At 44.9% G+C, this 25,285-nt stretch overlaps 1 protein-coding gene across 3 annotated transcripts in view; it reads right to left on the bottom strand.

Moving 5' to 3' along the window:
- CENPF (centromere protein F) overlaps positions 1-25,285 on the bottom strand; it is a 1,250,680-nt gene that overhangs the window by 1,150,936 nt on the left and 74,459 nt on the right. For all 3 annotated transcript variants that reach the window (XM_069608564.1, XM_069608566.1, XM_069608565.1), the window contains exon 3: positions 16,802-16,998. In XM_069608564.1, coding sequence (XP_069464665.1) covers positions 16,802-16,998 — 197 coding nt within the window. The remainder of the gene's footprint in view (positions 1-16,801; positions 16,999-25,285) is intronic.

Below are 25,285 nucleotides of genomic sequence, written 5' to 3'. Positions count from 1 at the left end.
TCAGTAATGTGTGCAGTCTGGGCGATAGTCGCCAGTACTGGTTTCTGGCTGTGTTAGGTCAGTTTGGGACGCTTATGTGTGCAGCCAGGCCAAATTTGAGGGGTATAGCTACGTTTTATCAGAGTGTTGAGGTGTTCATGAGTTATCGTGTGTATGTGAGCAGCTACGCCGAAATTGATCGAGGGGTGTAGCTGCGTTCTAATTGTGTGTTGGTGTAGTGAAGTGCGCTAGTTTAGCGATACGAGAGGTGAGTGTATGGGAGGAGGGTTTGATGAAGCAAACTCGCTGTTCCGGAATTGAGGTCCGCGTTTGCAATTGCCACGTTCAGAGTAGACTTATTTGAAATGTAATTAGCCGACTTCATTGGTGTTATTGCTCAGGATTTTCGGAACATTGGTCATTGGTAGTAAGGTTTCAGCAGTACTAGATGGTCATATTGAGCATTTACGAAAAGAGCCTGGTTTTTAGAACTTTGCGGAAGGCCATGTAGTTGTGGGCGTGTCGAATATGGGCAGGGAGAAAGTTTCACAGAAAGGGGGCTAAGGTTGAAAAAGCAGACCCTCCGATCCTGGCAGAATTCGAGGTTGAAATCGTTAGAAAGAGGGCAGTCTTGATCTGAGCGTGTGTGACGGTCTTGTGCAGTGCATTGCAGGAGTCCCCGACGTCCCCACGACTGAGGCGCAGGAACCGGGAGATCTACAGAGCTGCACAGGAAGAGAAGTCATCAGCTGCATCTTTTCTTCTTTGCCAAGGTACTGTAAAACAAGTCTAAGAACTTCCCTCTTACTGTAGATTTGCTTGAAACTTCTACAACTCACAAGTCTAACCAGCTTGTGGCCCTACATTGGATTCTTCTTTTTATCAAAGACTCCTAAGAACTTGTGAAAAGACTTTACTTACCTGAAGTGTGCATCCTATACAAAGCCTTTTGTCCATTGACTTTGGCTTAGCCTATTGAATTGTATGGCTCTTCTAAGAGGATCTGAAAGTATTTGCCCCACTTAAGAATATTGGTGATCTCTTGTGTTCTAATAACCTTTGCCTTTTAACAACTTTGTGTTCTGAATACCAACAGCAAGATATTTATGTCCCCAGCACCCTTGTTATTGAAGATACCTGTGGGTGTAGGTTGTGTCTGTGGGCCACCCCAAAAGGGTCTTGTCTGATTCAGAAACAGTGTACAGTATTTAAGTGTATTTGTGTTACTATTATATTGCTTCCTTCCAAAGAAGGCTTTATAACTCAATGATAAATGAATAATTGTTTTTGTAAGAAACCTTGAGTGTAAGTTTATTTGAATACCTGCAACTGTGAATCTTTGTGCACCTCCACTACTGCTCACATTTCCCCTCTTGAGATAAGCCTGGCTGCTCAACACGCCAACAAAACTGTGTAGTACAAGCTTATACCAAATGTTGGGTTGCCTATACCTGTAGTCACAGTTGTTTGCAGTGTTCTCAGCGGGTACTGCATTCAAACTTTGCCTAACACATACCGCCCTCAATTACATGTGACATCACAATCCACCCCCAATTCCCACAGCACCAAGTTAAGTCATTGAAACATTTGAGACATCCAGCTGAACTTTGTTCAACTGCCCTGGTCGCCTCATCCCGATTCTCATGAGAAAAGCTTACCACCATGTCACTGCCAGAGCCTTGAACCACGGACGTACTGCACGCAAATGTTGCTTATCGGGGACACTAACTTTTAGCAGGGAAAATATTCTATGGGGCAATTTGAAACCACTGTGAATCTTTTCGGCTCCATTAGAAAACTATTTCATAAATGATTTTGAATTATAAAACGGTCATGTATTCATTATTGGTTGACAGGACCTGTGAGCTCTAATCGGTGACCTCGAAAAAATAACAACCACTGTATACTTCTTTCCGCACTGGCCTAGGATCGCAGACTCTGGACTAGATCACCAGCCACAGCGGCCTTTGCTATACATAAAATGTTAAAAACACGTTTTCTTCAAAAGCAAGCTTTTAAGGCCAATGAAGATTGCCAAAGCGCTTAGCGCAGGAAGTATTGGTTCTATTAAAGACATGGAGGCGAGCATTATGCTTTCTTCTTTAATACTGCCAACCACAGCAATTCAAATTTAAACATTTTCTTTTTTCAAATAACTTTTTTTTTTAAATGAACATTTTTTAACCTCTGCCTGCAAACAGTCTGAAACTGGTGAAATACTACGACTCCCATGATGCATACAGCTAATCCGTAGTCTCTGCTCCAACTCGCTCTGCAATGAGAGTCCTCCTACTAGTATAAACTCCTCTGAGCAGCGGGTGCCTTCCTCTTTTTTTTTGATGACTGCGAGTTCTCTTATCCTGATGAAAATCCTAGTCTGTAGATTGCGCCGCTGCCCGACCTTTTCTTTTCAGTCATGCAGCCCTGACTCACTTTCCTATTAGTCACAAGAGTTTCTCTGCTCTTCCCCTTAAATAAAAGAGATATGATACATTAGGGAGGGAAATGCGTTTATCTGATCATATCCGCATCTGTAAGAAAATATGTTAGATCTGTTCATCTTTCGATTACATCTCAAAACGTAATTCTAATAGAATCAAGACTTCCTGCGCGAAGCGCTTTGGCAATCTTCATTCTATGACAAGACCGCAGGCGAGCATTATGCTTGTTCAAAGCTCTGAACTACCGCCATGGTCATATTTTCCACGGGCTTGAAATAGAAAGTTCTGAAAACTGAGTCACTAGACCAATCTGCAGCTTTAAGAATATCCTGCAGCGGAAATCCGGCTGCAAAAGCTCTTGAAACCATGGATCCTCTCGTCGAGTGTGCTCCGAAAACAGAAATGTCTATGCCTGCTTGCTCCATAACTTCCGTCACCCATCTAGCTATGGTTGCTGGAGCCACTGCTTTAAAAGGTTTTCTACGCGCTATGAGCAGTTGCGTTACGCCTTGCGGTCTCTCTGCTGCTGTCGCTGCTTCGTAAGATTTTATGCATTTGGCCACGCAAAGCTTACTATTTTCAGGAAAAAAGGGATAAGAAAGGATTTTGGAATTCGTCCTGGTTCGCTGCGCAATGTTAAACGCTACGCCTTCAGGATAGAAAATCTTTCTATCTCCAGCGCCTTTACATCTGAAACTCTTCTACATGAGACTAGACATAGGAGACAGCTGTCTTTTTGACAATAAGTCGTTCCTTGGCCACTCTTGGAATAGTTGTAAGACTCTATTGACATCCCACAGTACGGAGTATCTAGGCTCTGGCGGTTTAGACATCTTGACGCCTTTGAGTAGTCGGACAACAGCTGGATGTTCTCCAACTGGATGCCTGTCCACTAACTCGTGCCCTGCAGAAATAGCTGATCTATATACACCAATTGTCCTGAACGTTTTCCCGCTCGTAGATAAATCTGCGAGAAAATTCAATGTGTGTTCTATAGGAGCTGAAAAGGGAGAAGTACTCCTCCCCCTGCACCATCCTTCCCAGGTTTGCCAAGCGGAATTATAGCTCCGGATTGTAGATGGAGCCCAGGATATCTTGATAAGCTCTGTAGCTTCCTCTGAAAGGCCTGACAAGCACCATCTGCGCCTGAAACTCTGCACACTATCAGGCTGTGGCTGTTGTCCTGAATCAGGGGATGCGGGGATCCCTTCGGATCCACTAGAAGATCTGCCCTGTATGCAATCCTCTGAGGGAAATCCATGGAAAGTTCCATCAGAACTATAAACCACGCTTGCGACCTCCATTCTGGCGTCACTAAAACTAGTTCCGCTTTGTCTCTGCAGACCTTTGCTAGGGCCCTCGCCAGCATCGCGAAGGGGGGAAATGCGTAAAGAGTGTGGTCCTTCCAATATTGGAGGAACGCATCTGCCCGGCTGCTCCCGGATCCAGTCTCCAGCTGTAATACTTGGGGAGCTGGGAGTTTAGTCTTGATGCAAACAGATCTGTATCTAACGGACCCCACCTCAGCTGTAACGTTTTGAAAATTGAAGTGTGCAGCCTCCAGTCGCTCGAGTCTGTGAGATACCGGGAATTCCAGTCCGCCACTGCGTTCTTTGGTCCCCGGAAGATACTCCGCTTTGACTGCTATCTCTTTCTGCAGACAGTAATGTCAAAAGTCCTTGGCTAACTGCTAGCATTTTGGATCTTGTCCCCCCCCCTATCTTGTCGATGTATCGGACCGCCAATATATTGTCCATCCTGAGAAGGATAGAACATCTCGCTTTCTCTCTGGAAAAAGCTTGAATCGCGAAAGACCCTGTTAGGAGTTCCAGGCAATTGATATGTAGGGCTAGCTCCTCTTGCGACCATTTCCCACCCGTCTCCACCAGGCCGCATCTTGCACCCCAGGCTGATCTGCTGGCGTCCGATTCTATAATCATCTCCGGTCACTCCCCAAATATGGATCGACCGTTCCAGGCCTCCATGTTGCTGAGCCACTATTGAATCTCTGACCTGCTCTCCTGGTCTAGAGTGACTGGTTGGTGATATCTCCAGCCCTTGCGGAGTTATTTTATCTTGAGCCTCTGCAGCGCTCGATAGTGAAGAGGGCCTGGGAATATAGCTTGGATAGAAGCCGCTAGTAACCCAACTATCCTGGCTAGATTCCGAAGCGATATAACCGTCTTCTTCAGAACTGCTCTGAGATCTTTCTTTATTGCTATGATCTTTTGCATAGGTAACTCTAGAGTGGCTTTCCTTGCATCTATCATAAAGCCCAGAAATTCTATTCCTTTGCAAGGTGACAGCTCTGATTTCTCGTGATTTACTAGGAAACCTAGATCTGTTATCAGAGATGTTGCCCACTTCACCTATTGACGCAATCTTTGCTCGTCCCCTGCCATGAACAGTACGTCGTCCAGGTAAACTATCATCCGCAAACCGTTGTCTCCGAGCGCTGCGGCCAGGGGTCTCATAAGTTTGGTAAAGACCCAGGGTGCCGAGGCTAGGCCGAACGGGAGAGTCTTGAACTGCCATATCTGATCTCTCCAAATGAATTGTAGGAAGTGACGATACTGCGGCGCTATGGGGATCGTTAGATACGCGTATTTCAGGTCTAGCCGCATTAGCCAGTCGTCCTTCCTGAGCAGGTCGGCTAGTAGATGGATACCCTCCATCTTGAAGTGGTTGTATACTAGCCAACTGTTTAATTCTTTCAAAGTGATTACTAGACGTACTTTTTCTTTTCTGCGCACTAAAAACATGTTACTTAAGAAACCTAGAGAGTGTGACTGCGCTCTTTCTATCGCCTGCTTCCCTGCTAACGCTTGGATCTCTGTATCTAGAAGTTGCGCTTCCACCTCTGAGCATACAATGCGCGATGGGGGTTTCTCCTGAATAGGCAAACTCACTAAGTCTAGATGATAGGCCTGCGCTGTCTGGATAATCCAGGCGTCGGACGAAAGCTTTTGCCAATTGTGTATAAATAGCTGTGTCCTCCACCCCCCCCCCCCACTGGCGGATATTTCGCGCGGCTCTCTCTCACCTGCATTGTTATTCTGGTGCCGGTAATAGCCTCTTCCTCTCCTTCCTCTGAAGCCTCGGCCTCTATTCGGGAAGAATGTGTCCTGTTGGAGTCTCCCAGTATTGGGCTCTAGGTCCTTGAGGCCTTCTATTGGAGTTGAAACGGCCGATCGAACGGCCTCGGAATTGACCAGCCCCGGCAAAAACTCGCCCAGGGAATACTTTCTTAATTGAAGCCTGTGCTTTCTCTAAGGCTGCGTAGGTTCCCACAAACCTACTCATTTCTTTCACAAAGGTGTCCCCCAAGAGTAATCCTTAAGCGCCCTCTCCTGCCTCATAAGAGGCTAAACCTCCTGACTTAGCGTCTATTTTGATGAGCATAGATTTTATTCTTTCAGTCGATATGGCTGAATTGGCATTGCCGAGCATACATACTGCCCGTTGTGCCCAGTTTGCTAATATATTGGAAAAACAATATCAAAAACGCTAAGTGGGTCTCTTGAGGTATTCACCGGATTTTAGGCATCCTCAAGATCCCTTGTTCCCTCCATAACCCACTATTCTACAAATAATGTTCCAAAGGAAAGAGCCAACAGAAGAAGTCCCAAACATACTTTTTACAGGGCTTTAATCATCCAGGCTACCCATCCCTCAAAACGAATGGTCCGAGGTTTGGCCAACCAAAGAGTCTTAATCCTCAAATATCCACCTCTAAGCTAATCACAGTCTGGACCGTTAGCCTCTCTGCTTTCGCTCTGCTTCTTAGGAGCTCTCCAAGGCCTATTGCAGCTTTCTTTTCAACAAGCTACTCCGGGCATGGTTATCACCACTGGTAAATTTCCCTCTCCCTTCCTTTTTTCCCCCTCGATCTTGGATATTTTGGTCTCTCCCAGGCGATGAGCTTCTCATTATTCTCCTCTTCTGTGCCTTAGCTCAATCTGATTCACAAGAGGTCTTTGCTTGTCCTTAGCTTTCTCAGGACTTGAAACAGTTACCTCCTAGTCGTTAGCTTGATTTAGATTCACACCAGGTCCCTCTCATAGACCTTCGGTTTTCAGTGTTCGCAGCAGGTCTCTTCCCACACCTTTGGATTCATAAGTTTATTTGGATACTTCTCTCCCACTGCTCACTCGTGGTCCTTTTCAGGCAGCCAATATTCGCTTGCCTTTCTGCCATGCGCCTGGGTCCTCTACTTTCCTCGATCAGGGGTCACTGGTGGAAAGTTTCATGAACCGGCTCTCCAGTTTTGCCAAGGATTTTAAAAGGTTCCAGCATCCCACTGGTCACCCACTTATTCTCAGTGCTTTTAGGGATTAGTAGTAATCCCTCCCCTTCTCCACGCTAGCACTCCTTTCTTCCAGAGAGCAGTCTTTCCAGAAACTGTGCTTTTCCATAATCCCCACTTTTATCATGGGAGCATCAACATGTATGTCTGCTGCCTCCAGTGAATGAGGTTTCATAGGCTCTCTTTCACACACACACACACACACACAACCCTGATCCCCCCCCCCCCCGTGGCATATTTTCTAATAAGTGATTCAGATTGGTTACTCAAAAACTGCTCTTGTATCCCTTTTCACGGATTGGTATTCTTTTCAGGAGTCCTAATACCCCTTATTATACGATTATTAATTGCAGTCAGTGGTTTATGGGGTAATGGGTTCCATTACATTTTGATAGGAACTGCAAGGTTTTATAAGTAGTGTCTGCGGCATGGAGTGACATTTTGGAATTTCCTTCATAGAGATCGGTAGCCCTGCTGTGTTCTGCAGTCTTGAGCCAGGTGCAGCATCTACCGTAGTATGTTAACTGGATACATGATCAGACAGCACCACACTGCTTGTTTCTGCTTCCAAAGAATAGCGGTGATATCTGGTGGGGCAGCAGGACAAAATCGTATTGCTTATACACCACTCGACAGTCAAATCCACAGCAACAATTAGACCCAAAACATTATGTAGAATAAGTATAAACGTACTCTGCAAAGGACAAGCAAGATAACAAATGAAGAGCAGAAACACCATAGCCAGATGTGAGGCACAGCTCGTCAACGGTGATGTCTGACAACAGCTTGGTGTCCCACATCCAGAAACATAATACATATTTCAGGGAAAGGTTCAGAAGGTCTCATGCTGTACAGCTAAGCCAGTGAAAACAAGCCCTGAACTAGGTGGCAGGGCTGACACAAAATTAACATTCCACCTATTAGAAAGCCAAAATATTCTAGGACAAACCAATACAGCACAAATGCCAACAACTGTGCAAAAAAATAAATATGCAAAACAGACAGCAAGCAGTGTCCCTACAGATAAGCGGCATACCAGCAATTGTCTAATAATATGCACATTCAAACTAAATAAGGAGTAAAAAAACCTCCAGCATAAAACAGGACAGACACAGGATCTCGCCATCCTGCTCCCACTCACACAGTCCCACGGATTTGTTCAGATCTGTGGTACCAGCAGAACAGAGCCAGTGCAAGGAGTTCTAATATTACTACTGCCTTATCTCAAAAGGGACGTTAAGGTTAAAAAAGGCATATTTTAATTTCTATGAATTACTAGGTGTAAAGAGGAATAGGTACTAAAAAGACATTTTTTGTTAAAATCTAGACTGATAGAAAGGGCCTCATTGAAAGGGGGAATTATCTTTTTGCAACCTAAAAAATCATTTTACTGCCAACAAAAACAGGCAGCAAGATATTCCCAAGAAGTCCCAAGTATGTCCCACAGAATACACGTTCGTGCTCGGAGAGTCAAAAAGATATCTGGAAGGGTACCAAGTATAGCATATCTGCACATAGGTTTATGGAAGGACAAACATGCTATGGGATTCCTCAACTCCAGGAAATGGTTTCATCCTCCTGCAATTATAAAGTGGTTTATAAAAACCTCTAACAAGAGCATGCTAAATGCGCAGACTCTAGCTAGTCTCAAGATTCTGGCAGAGAAAGTAGAATCAACCCTCCACTGACATCACCGTATTCAATATGTTCCCATCTGCTTGTGAATAATGATCATGTATTATTTGCCATGACAGTTAACATTTTGTAGTGTTGAAAATGACTGTTGTGACTATGACCCAATTTGATTAAACTAAATGCATCTACCTTGAAGGAGGAAAAATTGAATTTCCCCTGTCTGGACTAGAACTTGGAGGCTTAGCACAGGTGCCTTATTTGAGGCTGTGACAAGACCCGCTACAAGGTCTTGTCAAAGGAGGAGGGGGGGGGCAATTACATTGCTCTTTGCTTTTGTTAGAACAGGCAGTGCCTTTAGTGACTCTTTCACTACTTCGAGGTCCACAGCGGTTACTTGTGGCTTGGGGGGTGGGGGGCGTGACAGAGCCAGACTCACCAAGGCAGCAAGCACTACAGAGGGGATTTCGGAAGATACCACAGAAAGCAGAGGCACTGTGGAGCAGCCGGCCCAAGTGAGGAGTCCGAGGAGAAACTCAGCGCGTAACAGCCGTGGGAGCGTAGGTTGTTTTAGCTGGAGCTCGCATACGAAGGAAGCAACACCCATTAATTCACCAGGGAGATGTAAAAATAAAGAGACTGACAGGAGGGCAACTGACAGCAGGGCCAGTAGCCCCTGGGGACTGGTTTCCCCTTTAGCACCATGAACTCGGCTAGCCGCTTGGAAAAGGAAAGGGGCTTAAAATCCCTTATGAAGCCTTCCCAGGAACTCCCATGTCACACCCCATGGAGCCAGGTAAGTTGATTGGGCAGGGGCAGGGACAGCTCAAAGAGAAGTGTAAGGAACTCATAGTGGCAACAGTAAAGACACACTGGTGATCACAGTTCGACTGTGTTAATTGAACTTTCTACTGGGTGAGATAAACACCTACTCTAAACCTGAATCTAAGATGGGAGCAAGCTACGACCATCAAATAATAAGAAAGCAGTCTTAGTGGCTTGTCAAATAAAAAGGGCCTATACTAAAAATAAACTATTGCCAATCCTTACAACTAAGTTACAAAAAAAGAGCGTGGGATAATGTTTACCAGAAAAGTGATCACAAAATGATAAGTCATGATGGTATGGCTTGGTCTCCCTTCCCCACGTTTTTAACACGGGACAAGGCAGGACTTCTGAGCACAGCACCCTCCTGGGCCTCTCCAGCACGAGACTCTTAATTCCAGTTCAATGATAACAGAATCTTCAGGGGTCAAGTTTCTTCTATGCATAGTCTCTTGCCTTAGAAGGCCTGATCAATCAAAACAACAAACAGTTCCTTCTGTAATCTTGTACCTTGGGTGATTGCTCTTCGCCCCTTGGATCTCCCTCCACCGGGTTCACTACGGCCTCTCAAATGCAGCTTGTAACTTCCCACTGCGACCAACCCTCGACAGGGTTTACTCTGGTCTACACAGGGTTCACGGGTGTATTACTCTTCACCCCAACTCATAGGCATCCCTCAAACCGGGTTTCACATTTGCCAAATATAAAGTTCACGTTACGTACTCGCGATGCAGGATTCACTTCCCTTTGGCATCCCTCCGTCGGGTTCACATAGCCATCTTTAACAATGTTCTTAATCTTGTTGGAAAGCAGAGTTATCTTCCCCTAGCTTTCTTTTGAAAATGGGTCACAGACTTTCAAGTGTATAAGGGATTTGATGTGATCCTTGTAGGACCACATTGACACCTCACGACGCCCTTTGCTAGGGCCTTCGGGTACTGGCAGTTTTAATACACAAAAAGGGCCAGCTAGAGTCCATCGAAAGAGCACTCTTACAGCGTCCACTCTGCAGCTGGCCATTCTCTGGGCTTTCCCCAAAAGTTCAAACCCACACAAGTTATTTTCGTCTCAAGTTCCTCAAGGGTCTCCTTTGGCTGGGCTCAGACCCCTTTTTAAAGTTCAGCAAGAAAGCTTCCCTCTGCTGGGCACGATCTTCCTTCCTAAGTTCACAATTTCAACAAAAAGGTTTTGGGACTTCTAGTCCCAGAATGCACTGGGCTAATTTTGCTCGCACTTGTTTGTAACCAACAAAGTAGGCTTTAACCTGGCTGGCTTAGTTATGGTACATTGGCAAAACGTGGTATCGAGCAGCCATTACGCCTTGGAATGGTCATATAATGACTGCTAGTTGGGTGGATCGCTTGGATGGGTATTTCTGGTGAAATATACTGGGGTTAGCCAGAGCAACCTCTATACAGCCGGTTTGCATCAAGCTCGGTATAACCTCCCTGTGTACCATAATCAACATTAATAGAGGTAACCTCTACTTAAAAATCAGATGTGCCGATGGAAATTCTACACTCTACTCTCTCCAGGACGAAAGGTCTAATGTTGGTAGTCCTATATTGTCGGAGTTTGAAAAGACAAATGAGAGCTTTTTTGAGAGGATCGCATGGACTCTTGATTAGGATGAGAACCTGGGTGTGCTTTTGATCTCATTTAAAAACGCTTACAGTGATGGGACTGGGTTCACAATCATGTGGGCCACTTATCCTCCTTGAGAAATTATGTTGGTATGTACTTTCCATATCGACATCCACAGAAATACGTCTCAAAATTCCTAAGATCAGAAAGATATTCATGAAGATTTGATGAAATAAACATCTGGTCTTGGCAGTTAAAGGATCAGCAGTTCTGTCGACTTTGTAAAGAACATGTGCAACAGAGACACTGACATGTGTTGTACACCTGCAAAGTGAATTACAAACACTATATGAGATAATTTTGCAGACTGCTTCCTGGATATTCATAGTGATTTATTTTGGTGGAATGTTATCTCAGGATGTAGCATGGCAAAGGCCAATCCCTTCTCATATGTTTGGCTAGGGTTTGATAAAGAAATTAATTTGGAAAACACTGTATAGCGTTGGGCCTCTTCTCCATTATACTATTTTATGGGTTTGTATTATTGGTTGAAACAAAGTCTTCCCCCCCCCCCCACCCCCCCCCCAGGGTGGCATTAGCACAACAGAGACAAGAGTGTGAGGGATGGTTCTAGGGCCAAATTCTCCAAAAAGCCAGTTGGCCCTGAAATATCTGGCGACATCCATCAAGGTGACCTTTCTATCCAGATCTTAAAAATAAAATATAGATCCGGCCACCAGGGGGCTCAGCGGTGAGAGGTCCCTCCATGCTGCTCCACTTGAACGTGCTGAATTGTGTGGAAAGCCCTCTCCCCCCCCCCCCGGGAGCCCGCAAGGAAGTGAACTGACGCACCCCACCCCCCCCAAGGCGTCAGAACCTACAGTGCACCCCCTGGTCCGGCTCCCGTGTCTCTAAATAAATCGGCGACAAAAGAGATGGTGCGCCGCGGCCTCCCCGTGCCGTTCCAGATCATGGGGAAGGGGACTACAATGCGCTCGGGGAGGAGGTGATAACATTCTGGCATGGCGGTTGAGGGAACAGAGGAGGAGTAGGAGAGTGGATGTGATCCGCTCAATACAAGGGGATGCTCTCCTGGAGAGCTCACAGATATAGGAGTTCTGCTCATTCTACCAAGTGCTCTATAAGGGTGATGGGTCAGAAGTTGACCGGTTCCTAGACACCCTCCAGATACGGCACCTCACAGCAGAAAAGGCAGGAGCCTTGGAAGCGCCCATCACCACCTGGGAAGAGATGGATCCAAATTAGTGGACTGAAGGGGGGGGGGGGGGGGGTGCAATCAGGGTGAGGATGGATTAACGGTAGCCTTTTACAAGAGTTTTCAGTCTACCTTGGCTCCGTTGTTGGCCAAACTACTCAATAGCGTACATGATGCGTTATCCCCTCCCTCAAACGATGTTGGCAGCACTCATAGTAGGGATCCCTAAAAAAAAGGAAAGGACCCCTCCCAATGTCAGCCCTATAGGCCCATCTCCCTCCTGAATACAGATGTTAAAATCCTGGCAAAGCTGTTGGCCAATAGACTTACCCACCAGATGACCTCTCTAGTTCATGGACCTCTCTGGTTTCATTCCAGGGTGCCAGGGGGAAGATAACATTTGGAAGTCCGTAGACCTGATGCACGAGGCAAGAAGCAGAGGGTTGAAGGCGCACCGGATATCAATAGATTCAGAAAAAGCCTTTGACCGGGTGGAGTGGCAGTACATGGGCAAAGTCCTGCAGAAAATGGGGCTCTGACAATTTTAGGCGGTGGGTATCTGCTTTATACAACGGCCCCACAGCAAAGTCTTCGGTGAATGGTGCGGTCTCCTCCCCTATCCACCTCTCCAGAGGAATGAGAAAGGGGTGCCCCCATCTGCCCCCTGCTGTATGCTCTGGCTATGGAGCCCCTCGCAATTGCCATTAGGGAGAATCAGGGGATTACGGGAATCCCATGTGGGGAAGTATGTTTCAAGCTCTCCCTATTTGCCGATGACATTCTATGTTACCCACTACCCCTATCAGAGTCTCTCCTCTGTCCCTTATCCCAGATACAGAATTTTCGGCAGATTCACAAGCCTGAAAATTAACCTTCCCACGTCCAGTGTGATGCCTATCAGGGTAGATGATTCAGCGACCACAGGTAGGAAGACAATCTGTGGGATGAGAATGGAGGACTCATCCTCCCCATGGCTGGGTATCTGCCTCCCAAAAGACTTGTCAAGGCTGGTAGAATTGAACTATATCCCCACCTTGGGAGAAATACAATTAGATCTCCTTTGCTGGGCACCTCACCGTCTCTACTGGTTCGGGCGAATGGTGTCTGTAAAAATGAATATCCTCCCCTGCTTCCTATATTTGTTTTTCTCTCACCCCTCACAGAGGGGTGAAACTTCAAACCATGGTGATCGCTTTATATGGAAGGGGAAAAGGCCCAGAATCAAGTACACCACATTGACTCTACCCAGGGATTTTGGGGGATTTGGCCTCCCAGACTTCAGACTATATTACAAGGCAGCACAGCACTTGAGGGATGATATGGGGACATATTTGAATACATTGAAGACCTGCACACTTATCAAAAAAAAGTGAGAGACCTCCTGTGGGCCCACCCTAATGAGATCCCAACCTATCTAAAGACTCACCCGACCCCATCAGTGCTATGGAGACTGGAAAGACAATGTATCAAATTCTCTTCTCTCCTCATGGCCATACCAATTGAGCTGGTTATGTGGTCCCCCGCTTGCCCTGGGTATAGGGGGCTTCTGTAATACGCAGCATTGGTCAGACCAGGGGTTTGAGAGAGTGACCCAGCTCTTCAGGGAGGGATCCTTCATAGAATATGGGACACTGGTGGAAGTTCTGGGAAAGAGGAACTTTAACGTTCTTGAGTATTTACACCTGAAGTGTATCATGACCAATCCCAAGTGGAACGCTAACGCCTCCCGTGCCCTCACTCCATTTGAGAAAATTCTCTGGGAATCGACTATTCTGTCCAAAATCTACAGGGTTCCGGTTAGGACGGGGGGGGGGGGGGGGCGGTTAATCTGTAAACTGATGTTTGCTGGCAGTCTGTATCACGCTATGGACATCCAGGTGGCACGTTGCAGATATAGAAGTCACAAGCTCACATACGGACATCCCATACTAAGATGGCGGAAAGCGGTACTAGCACGCATGCGTCTGGTTTCCATGGACAACAACATCCGGGTTTCAGTGTGGCGCATTCTCGTCCGGTGACTGTTTGCAGCGCTTTCCCTGGCGAGGTAAGAGGAGGATGTGTAACGAACAATCGATATATTCTAGGCCCCCCACCCCTATGTATTAGTTGGCCCACCATGACAGCGACTTTCTACGGCATTAATCTTGCATAATATTCACTTTCAAATCCTTTGATAAACATGTATGGTTGGTGCCGCTCTTTCACTCCTCACTTTTCTGATAGTGCACTTGTTTTTTTCCTGTGAACATTGAAATAAGTTTTCTTGTTCTGTGAACTCAAACGCATATTTGTGCCTGTGAATTTCCTCGCTCTTAATAATATGAATTAACAAATTTAATTCTATATATCCGGTCCGCCTATTGTGGTTTACATAAATGGCGACCGAGGCTTGGCCTCTGATGGAGTTTTTCCATACCTATAATAGCACTGGTGATACGTCTTAACAGCTAGGATATGCATGATAACAGCTGTGCAGTCTTACACGGCGATTAACAGCACACTTTAATATTTGATTTAAATTGCATAAACATTTATTTATTTTTTTTATTCCAGAGTGTTTGGACTCTATTAGCCTGTGATGCATTCGTACTGCACTCCAGTGTACCCCTACACCGGAGTACGGTTAAGTCCCAGTGACAAGTCCCACTTGTGGAACAAAAAGGTTTGTGGAAGTTAAGTCTACTGGAATAGATACTAGTTGATCCGAATACTGTTATCACAGCAATCCCTTCTTACATTTACCTTTAGGAATCTACAGTCTGAACACGCTGACCAGATGGAACCATTAGCAACCTTCGCCCTGATGATGGACTTTTAATTAGTCCGAAACGCGTTGGCAAAACAATGAACGATTGGTGATATTTGAGACAATTTATATTCGAACCAAGGGTTCTCTCACATGACTAAATGTGGATGTTGTGAACATTAGTCATGAGAATTACTGTAGATATGCATGAAATATATTTGTGTTGACATAATTATTGTGATTCTGTCGCTAATGTTGAGACCGACGCCAAGTGAAAGCTGTCTTGTTTACAAAAAGATGCTTCTTTGATTTTGAAATACGTTGCGATGTGCGAATTGTTTAACAGTTGTTCAAAGAAAGATGCTTTGACCATTTGAATTAAATATTCAGTTTTTCTGGAATTTACTTTTTCGTGCCTAGTGGAGTCAAATATACAGATTAACGAGTTAATTGCTTTATAAATAATTAAATACACGACTCTACCCTCCTTCTGAGGTTATTGAACTTTTCTTCTTAAAGCTAAAAACTATTATTTATATTCTTGACCTTACATTTATTACGGAATTGGAACTTAGGTTCCTTAGGAGTGCATATGGGGCTATCGTGTGGCGACACACGATTTTGTTTTGCAGTTTACCTATTAGTGCCGAGTGGCCTCGTGACATTTGCCCCTCTGCACCTGAAATTTCTCATGAATAACACCTTATGAAAAATTGTATATAGCCACCCTAACTAACCGACTGTTTTAATCTGAGTTGCTAGAGCCTCCCTATCCCTCCTTATTGTCTGTACACGTCGGCCATGGAACACTTCTTCCAAGTCCTTCATCCCTGGCACCTTCCCCCTGTGAAGGATTCTTCCCTTTAGTGTCCAAGAAAGTGTGGCCAGCAGGGGACGTGGTTCCACATGTGGCAGGAATGTCATCAGTACAGTTTTACTGGTCGGAAGTCCTATTAGATCCAGGACCTGGCCAGAGTGACGCCAACTTTGAGCCCCCTTCAGGTATTATCATCGCACCGGCAGAATCTGAAACCTCTAGGTTCCCTAAAATGGTGAAAGCCATGTTGAGAGCTGGAAGGGTAGCCCTGGCCCAGAAATGGAAAGACAATGCCACGCCAACTGTGGGACATCTTTGTATGTGACAAGCTGTCGGCCATGGTAAACGATAAGATGGATACTTTCTTGATTGAATGGAGTTCCTTTCTAGTACAGGAGGGCGAGATAAAACTTGGCCTCTAAATTGATAAGCACGATGGGGTTCAACACCACCAGGGCCTCCAGTGTAAATGGGGATGTTCAGTGTTTAGAAATGTGAGTAGGAGTGCTGTGCTCAGCACCAGGAAAAGCTAGGGCTCTGGTCTCATCTTTTAGCCCTGATAGTCCCTGTGGACGGACAACTATTGTAGTCTATGTGGGGGGGGGGGTACTGGTGAGGGGTAGGGGGACAAAACGGGATGTTAATGTCTCTGTTTTGGTGACTTATTGTATTATCCGGTGTAAATTCAATAAAAAAACCATAGTAAAAAAATATATACATATAAACACTGTTGAACCCTCAATTGGTGCCAGAGTGGTCTTTCAAAGTGATGCCTCGTCATAAGGTTAGAGTATCTTCAGGCGAAATTTTGCCCCTATGTTCCTACTCTGTTTCTCTGCTCTGCCAATGCCTGTTTGATTGTTGGTCCCTCTGCCAAATACTCTCATACTGGGGGCAGAGCTTTTTTATTGCAGCAGCTGTACTTTGGAATGCCCTTCCTCAGTCACTCCTGTCAATGGCAAACTGTCTTTCAGGCGCTCCCTTAAAAACGCACCTGTTTTGAATGCACCCATTTCTCTCAGTCGTCACCCACTTGCTGCTAAGCGCCAAGATGCCAGTTGGCAGATGTTGCTCTATATAAATACCCCCAACATAACACAACACTTGATAGTTTTGCAGCAAGCGATAAGATAGATCGAATGTCAAATACACAGGTGTTCTAGACACATCAGCACAATGTTATGTCAGAAAACGAGAGCATTCTGGATGCTTATCACAAAAGATGCCACAGAAATATTTGTATTTGTTTTACCTTTTGAGATCCTGCTCCATTCTCTCAATTTGCTTTTTGCTTGCGTGGACCTGTCCGTCCAAGAAGTTTACTTGCGTCTCCTTTAACTGATGATCGTGGGCAATCTTCTCTTTGGCCTTTTCAAGATTAGCGCAGGATTCTATCAAACTCTGATTCTCTCTTTTTATGGCAGTTGCTTCATTTTTTTCTTTTTCAGCCTAGCGTAAAGAAACAAAATAAACAGTTTAAAATGAAGAATTAAGTGGCAAATTAAAGTCAATAGAGCGTGGCAACCATTTGGATGATTTCCAAAGTAAACAAGTTGTGGGTGGCTGCACTAACCAATCTTCTAAGCTCTACAATTTGTATTAATGCCCAAATGAAAAACACTTAGGAGCGCTCAGCAAACTGACAACGCCTCAGAAGTACAATCTATGATGTTAAATTATGGCATACAGCACACAAGGGAGATAAGAGTATAATCCTCTCCAGGAGCAAGTAGCTTGTAAAATAGAAGAATCGATTGTGCTGCAACACAAACTTAAAACCTTACTAAGCCTTTTTGTTATTTTGTTGGGTATGCATGTCTTTGGTGTAGGTTGACTGCAGAATTGCCAACAAGGAGTTAAGCAGCAGCACTGCTTCCTATTCATGGTTGCTCTTGCTATGCACCAACTTGATGTCACTAGAAGGTCGGAAGCAGAAGGACAGCACCCATAGAAATATGAAATCCACATCTATTTTGTACACTAATTGTGCAACGGTCGTCACAATTCTCTTTCCAATGTCAAATGGTATTTGCTTTTTGTTGCTGTAACACATTGAATTTTATTTTGGATAAACATTTTTATATTCCAGACTCTCAAGCGGAGCAAATGGACATTTTCTTCATCATTTTACACCAGCTTCAGAGAGTGAGGATACAATGATCTGTAGGAGAGGTCAGTCGGCTAGAGATTTAGGAGCCAAGAAAGCACCATTCTTCTTTTGTTTTGTAAAGAACTTTAAACAAACTTGAAATAATCAACCAGCAATGAAGCATCTTGTTTGCATGGGTTGCATGGATAGTGATATAAAATACCAAATAAATAAAACTTAAAAGGGTCACATTTCTATCGGCATATAAACCGATTTCTGTTCAGAAATACGGACATTTTTCCAAACCCTTCCAAAAATACAGGTTTTGCATTTTCAGAAATACTGTTGGGGAGTATTCCTAAAGTCCTACTGGCAGTAAGACTTTAGTAAGCTGTGGTTCTAGATCCTCAACTCTTAGTATCAGTCTGTACTAGCTCAGGACCTTGGTGGTGTGTGTGGCAGAGCAGTCAGGCTTATCTTAAGAGGACGATGTGAGCTGTAGGTAAGTACTATGAATCTTAGTTAGACAGGCAAGGCAAAGAAGCACTTACACATATCGTTATATAAAAAGATATATTTATTATATTTACACCAGAATCACTTTACTTAAGAAGTTTACAGTAGAACACTTAGGAATACTAGCTAATACACTTCAAAGGCACTTTCACTTTTGTTTTTTCGCGGTCACGTTTGTAGCAATTTTAGAAAGGGAACAGGAAAGGTTATCGCATTATCAGTAATCGCGCAATCATGCGGTTTTCAACAGGTCATACAGTAATGCATTTACTCTGAAATTACATATAGGAAAGTCACCTAAAGGGAGGAAAATAAGTGGTTAGTGCAACATGAGCTTAAAGGTTCTAGAGACGTTTTTCCCTTGGCAAGTCTGAAGTCCAAAAACGCAACCATAGCTAAAGGCAGCTCAGAGAGGGCTTGAAGTCTTGACAAACAGCAAATAACTTAAGAGTTCCTGCGGATTTCTTCCAGTGTCTAAAGTTATTGAAGCAGCAAGTTAGCAACCAACAAAGGAGATCTAAAAACAGACATGAAAAGGGGGCAGAAGCAGCGGTTTGGGTCAGAGGTAAGAGTGGGGTTTGCCCTGACACCTCTACGTGCACTGCGATGCTCTGGAGCAACTTCTTGTAATCAGGTAAGCAATACCTTTTTTTCCCCCCCACAGTACCTTTGGTTTGAAGAAAGTGTTTGTGTTGGCTCCTCCGCGATGTGGCAGCTCTGGGCCCGACCTTCGGATTTCTTTGTTTGGTGACAAAAAGTCAGGACAATGGACGGTGTCTCAGCAGCAGTCTTGAGGGAGGACCTGTCGCATGACTTCAGCAACTTCTTGGTTCACACTGCGGTTTTGGAACCTTTTCAGCCAACAAATGGCACGGATCGCCCGGTCAATGTTCTTCACTTCCTGCAGTCCCACACTCTGGTTAGGGGGGGGCTGGGCAAGTTGGATCTGATCTCTGAAGTGTCCTTACGGACTCAGCACAGATTGGGATGAATTTGGTCTTTCCACAACGATGCACTCGAAATGGGAAGCAGGACTCCTGGTATTGGAGTCCCACAGCTCTGGAAGCTCCTAGGACCTCGGGAGGTGGCCCGTTTCAATGTTTGTCTTGGGACCGGTTGTTCCCACCAGCCAAAGGGAAGGAGTCGTCCTCTTCGGAGCTCCTGTGTCGCATAGAAAACAGCATCAGGACAGCAGCGGTCGCTTCATGGTCTTGCAAAGGGTCAGCCAGACCCCCCTGTGGGAGCTGGACTGATTCAGGCACTCTGCTAGACAAAAGACAGGGGGGGGGTGGAAGACTCCTCCCCCACTTCCTGCCTGCCCACTGTGAAGACTGGCGGGGGGGTTTCTGTACTCCTGTTCTCTAAATGGTAGAGGAGAGGCACAGAATACCCCAGCCAAGATTCTCTATATTGATAGAACCTGGTGAGCAATCAAGGCCTAGCTTCTCAGGAGGTAATGTGGACTGGTTCTCAAGTACAGTGTAGTCCCCAAGCATCCACAAAGTAATGTCCACACACTGTATTAGTGTTTATATAATTAAAGGTTATATACACAATCACAATAACTCACTTTGTGCTCAGTTATTCAACAAAGGCAAATATATACACAGTTATACGTGGTACCACAATTACTATCAGATTTCATTAAAGTGCATCAACTATACGTTAGTCAAATGTCACACAAATCAATTAATAAAAGGGAACCAACAATAGACATAGGAGGAAAAGCAGTTGGTTAGAACAATAGGCAGAATACTGGGTCCCTACCAACCAGACAGTTCTGTGTGGAGATTTCCCCCCTCCCCCAAAACCTGGGCAACCTGTAAATAAAGATATAATACAAGCCCAGTCCATATATTGTCTATTAAAGTCTTATATCCTTCTATAAAAGTTATACTGCCCCAATGTACCTGGTTTCGTAGAGTTCTTCGGTGAGTTGTTGGCAGGCCCTTCTTGAGCGAACTCCCTTTAAGGCAGGAGCCGCAGGTTGTCAAGATTCAGTGAAGAAAGACGTGAACGTTGTCGTAGAGAAAGCAGCTTCGATCTTCGCGGTGCTCGTTGACGAAAGCTTGCGACGTCCTGTGAAGAGACGTGCTGTGCACCTCGATGACGAGTATTCGTTGCCGCAAACAGTCAAGGAAGAACTTTGGCCCAGCAAGGGCGTCGAATCGTCTGCGAACGGGACGTGACCACGGCTCGCTTCCGTAGCTTCGCCAGCGTCTGAGGTCTTCGGGTGGCAGGAAACCAACTGGCGGATTCTTCTCAGTCGTCGGCGGCCTTGACTTTCTCGGCAGGACGAAAGCTGTCGACGAGGATGAGCAAGGGAGTCCTTGGATCACATGTCTTAGTCAAGAGAGCACTGCGGCTCCAGTCGGCGACGGTGATGGACTTCAATGTCTGGGCGCTTCACTTCGTGATGCTGCGGCGGTCCTCGTCTCCAGCCGGCAGCCTTTTGTAGGTCTGTCTACCAGGGAGCTTTGGCAATGATCAGCTGGTTCACAATGGTCCCTGGGGAAGATGTCTACTAGCCAGGTCCTCTCTTGAATCAGTTCCTTGAAGGCACAGCAGCTTTCAGATTAGTAAAGGACAGCAGCAGCAGTTCTTCTTCCAGTCGGCTTCAAAGTTAATCAGTTTCAACTTAAGCTTCTGAACGATTTCTAGCAGTGAGAGGCCCCCAGATATACTGTTGATCTCCCATTCACACTGCTGGGTCACACTCAGGCAACCAATCATTCAGAAGGGCATTCAGGCAGCCAATCAGGCGCACAGTGCATTCACGCCATTCTTCTCCATCCAGACACTCACAACACAGAATGTGGATTCGAACAAGCACTCTGCCATTCAGCACTACACATTGCATTCATACCAGTTTCAGGCAGGGCTGTCTCAGTCATTGTGTCAAACACCAGATACTAGACCCTCATAACAGGAAAAGAGTATTCTTCACACACTCCATTCACCCAGGGGCCACCCCAAGGGCGTACCCACAACATACAGTCATTGGAAAGGCTCCAGCCAGTCTGGCCTGAACTTCTCCAAAATATATGGAACTTCCACCCACCAGCCAGTCAGTCAGGGGGAAGGGACAGAGTCTGGGCTTCCTCTGACTTAGGGAAAAGTAAGGTAACAGGCGATAGAAAGCAAGAGGCCACAGGGGCCATCTTGTTTCCTATCAGGAATCCACTGATTCCAATGACAGGGCATCCCAAAAATGGAGGACGCGCAGGGCACCTGTCAATTCAGCACGGAGCTGCCACGAGCCCATAGCCTGCTCTGTGGGTCACACACACAGGTGCCCAAAAACATACACCAGGAGTACAAGGTCGTACTCCCACTTATGGGTGCCATAAGGGTATCGCAAGTGTCTGTTCACCAAACAAAATACAGGAAGAGCCGCACGTCAACTCCTGCGCGGAAAACAAGTCAGAACATACATGATAAGCAATAAAGGACAAGGATACGGGGGCCCTGTCCCTCCGATGCATTTCTAGCATCACACCCACACAATCTACTGGGGAGAGAAAGAGAGAGACAAAGAGAGACAAAGAGAGACAAAGAGAGACAAAGAGAGACAAAGAGAGACAAAGAGAGACAAAGAGAGACAAAGAGAGACAAAGAGAGACAAAGAGAGACAAAGAGAGACAAAGAGAGACAAAGAGAGACAAAGAGAGACAAAGAGAGACAAAGAGACAAAGAGAGACAAAGAGAGACAAAGAGAGACAAAGAGAGACAAAGAGAGACAAAGAGAGACAAAGAGAGACAAAGAGAGACAAAGAGAGACAGAGAGAGACAGAGAGACAAAGAGACAAAGAGACAAAGAGACAAAGAGAGACAAAGAGAGACAAAGAGAGAAAGAGAGAGAAAAAGAGACACAGATAATACTAAAACCTTTGGTATCTACATCGATGCCACCTTATCCTTCTCCAAACAAACTAATGCAGTAGCATCATCAGCCGCTTACACCTGTTAGCTGATCACTGCATGTACGCCGTTTATCTCATCACCCAATTGCATTACTCTTGCTAGAGCATTAGTCCCATCCAAAATAGACTATTGTAATGCCCTTTACGTAGGCACTAGCCACAAAAATATCAACAAACTCCAAGTAATTCAAAATAATGCCATCAGGGCTGCCCTCAACATTCCCATAAAGGCGCACATCTCCGAGACCAGGAGCAAACTACGCTGGCTCCCAGTCGAGAACAGAATATCCCTCAAAACTCTGGCCCTTCACACAAAGCCAGGGCCAACCTTGCACCAGCATACCTTACCAACCAACCAACTTACACCTCACACTTCCTCAAGACCACTCAGAGCAGCGCACGCTAACACTATGTCCATACCTAGATTCAAACTTCATAACTCGGGTGTAGTTAGCTTCCCTGTACAAGCTTCTAAATTATGGAACACAATCCCTGTGCTTTTGCGAGCAGAACCTTCATTTAACCTATTCAAACACAACACGAAGTGTTGGATTCACAACATGGACTCTATGACAGCCTAACCTCCTGATCCTAGCATGATTGACTGCTGGCTGAACACTTTTGTAATTAATGTATTTATCTTAGACTATGCATGTATGCATTTGTAACACTAAGTATGTACCTACCTGTAACGTAACCTTTTGTTGACTGCTTTTAATTGTAACCGTAACCAGAGCTAATTTACGCGCCCGTATGCCCCCGGGCCTGGCTGCGCTTTATAAATAAAATACACACACACACACACACACACACACACACACACACACACACACACCTCCCCCCCTCCCAGAATGGTCAAAGAAAGGCTAACAAAGAACAACCAAGCTAGTAATAGCGTAAAAAGAAGGGACCACCGTTGGCACTTGGGTGACCCTATTGTGCACTACCGGGGCTATGGACATAGCCTGCGATATACAATATACACAATAGTTGGTAGAACACGTCCAATGTCACCAGCCATAACTAGGTGATTGTCTATGTGACTGAAAAGTCACCGGAAGCAGCGAGAAGGGGGATATTAAGTATCCCTTTGGCACTCCACTGAAGGTGGGGTGTGCCAATCTCTCAGTCTATGGAGTTTTGGAGAGACTAAGTATCTCTCTATCCTCAAGAACTGTAGTTACTCAAGGATATACAAAAGAATCTTAAAGGAGGGCCCTAGGGGCCCCCAGCAACATTGCCCATAAGGAGCTGTGTGCTGCAGTAGTAAAACACAGATGCCTTTTAAGAGCTGTGGAGCAGAGACTCCATAGTACATGTAGATTACAAAGAATAGAGTTCCAAAAGGGAAAGCCCACAAGAATGAATGAGTGGAAAAAAGCTCCACTCATTCAGGATTTTTTTTTTAAAGGACAAGAAGTCCAGAAAAAAGTGATGGGGGTCTCACTAGGAGAGGGGATAAAGCACAATCAAAATCCCTCTACAAGTACTTAAACACAAACTCATTCTTCGATATGGCTTTTGCTTATATAAAGACACCCAGTAGGATTGTGGGAAATTTTTACCCACTCAGATGTGCTATGTTACATCACTTTACTGCATTGGTGCAAGAAACAGCACAAAATGGCTTCGCTGACCCCTGTGCGCGCCAAGATCTTGGAACTGCTTTTTGTAATAACCAGAAAATGGCTGCACCTGCTTAAACACATTCCAGGTGGGGTGGAACAGAGTACACACTGCAGGAATGTGCCAATGTGCTCTGCAACATTTTACATGGAGCAAAGGAAAGAAGCAGCATTATTTTGCTTTAAACCCAAAATGCCTCTTTAAAATATCAGCTTTTCAATCTTAAGAAGTGCTGTTTTGCCGGTAAATCAATTCATTTCTACTGAACCACTGTTATTAAAGGGCCCTGCAATGCCCAGGATCAGTCTTGAGTCTCAGAGGAACCGGGTCTCATTTGAATGACAGCTCATATCAAAAGTATCTTTGAAAAAGCAACCCAGGGACATTGTTTTTCAATTTTCCGCGGAAACACAGGTATCCCTTTGCAACAGTATCTAAAGAATCAGTTGTCCAGAGGAAGACTCTTCAAATGCTTGATACATTTATCCATGCTGCAAACAATTCCAGCACTAGTGGAAGGACTAGAGCTGACTAAAATGTATATTTGCTGCAGGTGGAAACTGAATGTAAAGAAATAAGTTTAATGTGCTTTTTCCTGAATGAAGGGCACAATCGCCTATTTTTAAAAGTAGATTATAGTGTAAAGGCTTCATTATTTAAGAATGAAAAGGATTTGCTACTGTTAAACATCCACCTATAAACTGTTTTAATTCTATAGGTTTAAAGTCAAGATTTAAAATGTGAAAAGCAAAGCTAAACCCAGGATTTAGTTGGTAAACTATATTTAAAAGAAAGAAAACAAATGTGCTCTGCCAGTTGCTAGCCCTGAGAAAAGGCCAATTGTTAGCTGGAGGCTTTGAATTCCCAGGACAATGGGGCTTTTTAAGTCGCATTAGACATTTGTCTTAGCCCCAGGCTAAGACAATAGCAGGCTAAGACACTCACCCTTGCAGTGGGAGGAAGCAGGAAGCTTCACTCACAAGGAAGAGGCCCCTCGTTCTACTTCAAAACGATTGACATGTGATTATACTTGGGAAAAAGAAAGAAAACTGTGCGCCTTGAGACCATACCAATGGTACATAAGGCGCTATATAAATGCAAAGTAACACAACATAACAAGTGACATTTGGTCTTTGAAAAGCCTATTTTGCCACTGAACTTTCAAGACATTTAACTTTGCCATCAGAAGGAGGAAAAATCTGAAAGTGGGTAGTTTTAAATCTCATTTTATGCTGTTCATTTGAAGACTTGGTAGGACTCAGTACTGCATAAGGAACGGAAGTTATGAAGAATGACCAATTGTGCAGAAAGCATCAATGTTGCAAAAATACCATTGTGTACCCATATCCCAGGGGTAAATGTGCATCTATGTACAAAATTGGGAAATGTTAGGCCAAATATTTCTGGGTTAAAATTGCCAAAATGTAACAGTCAAAACCAGATCCCACAGACTTGGGAGTTGGATTGAAATGTGACCCACAAAATATGCAACCTGTGTATCCGATTTTCTTAGAGGTCATAAGTACATAAATATGTATTTGTGGGAAAGTTAGATTGCGATTCCAGTGGCTAGGGGAGGTTC

Source organism: Ambystoma mexicanum, chromosome 4q, assembly GCF_040938575.1.
Source record: "Ambystoma mexicanum isolate Mex_15411 chromosome 4q, UKY_AmexF1_1, whole genome shotgun sequence".
Lineage (NCBI taxonomy): Eukaryota > Metazoa > Chordata > Amphibia > Caudata > Ambystomatidae > Ambystoma > Ambystoma mexicanum.
Note: the sequence above shows the minus strand (reverse complement) of the source record. Positions and strands in the feature narration are given on the sequence as shown.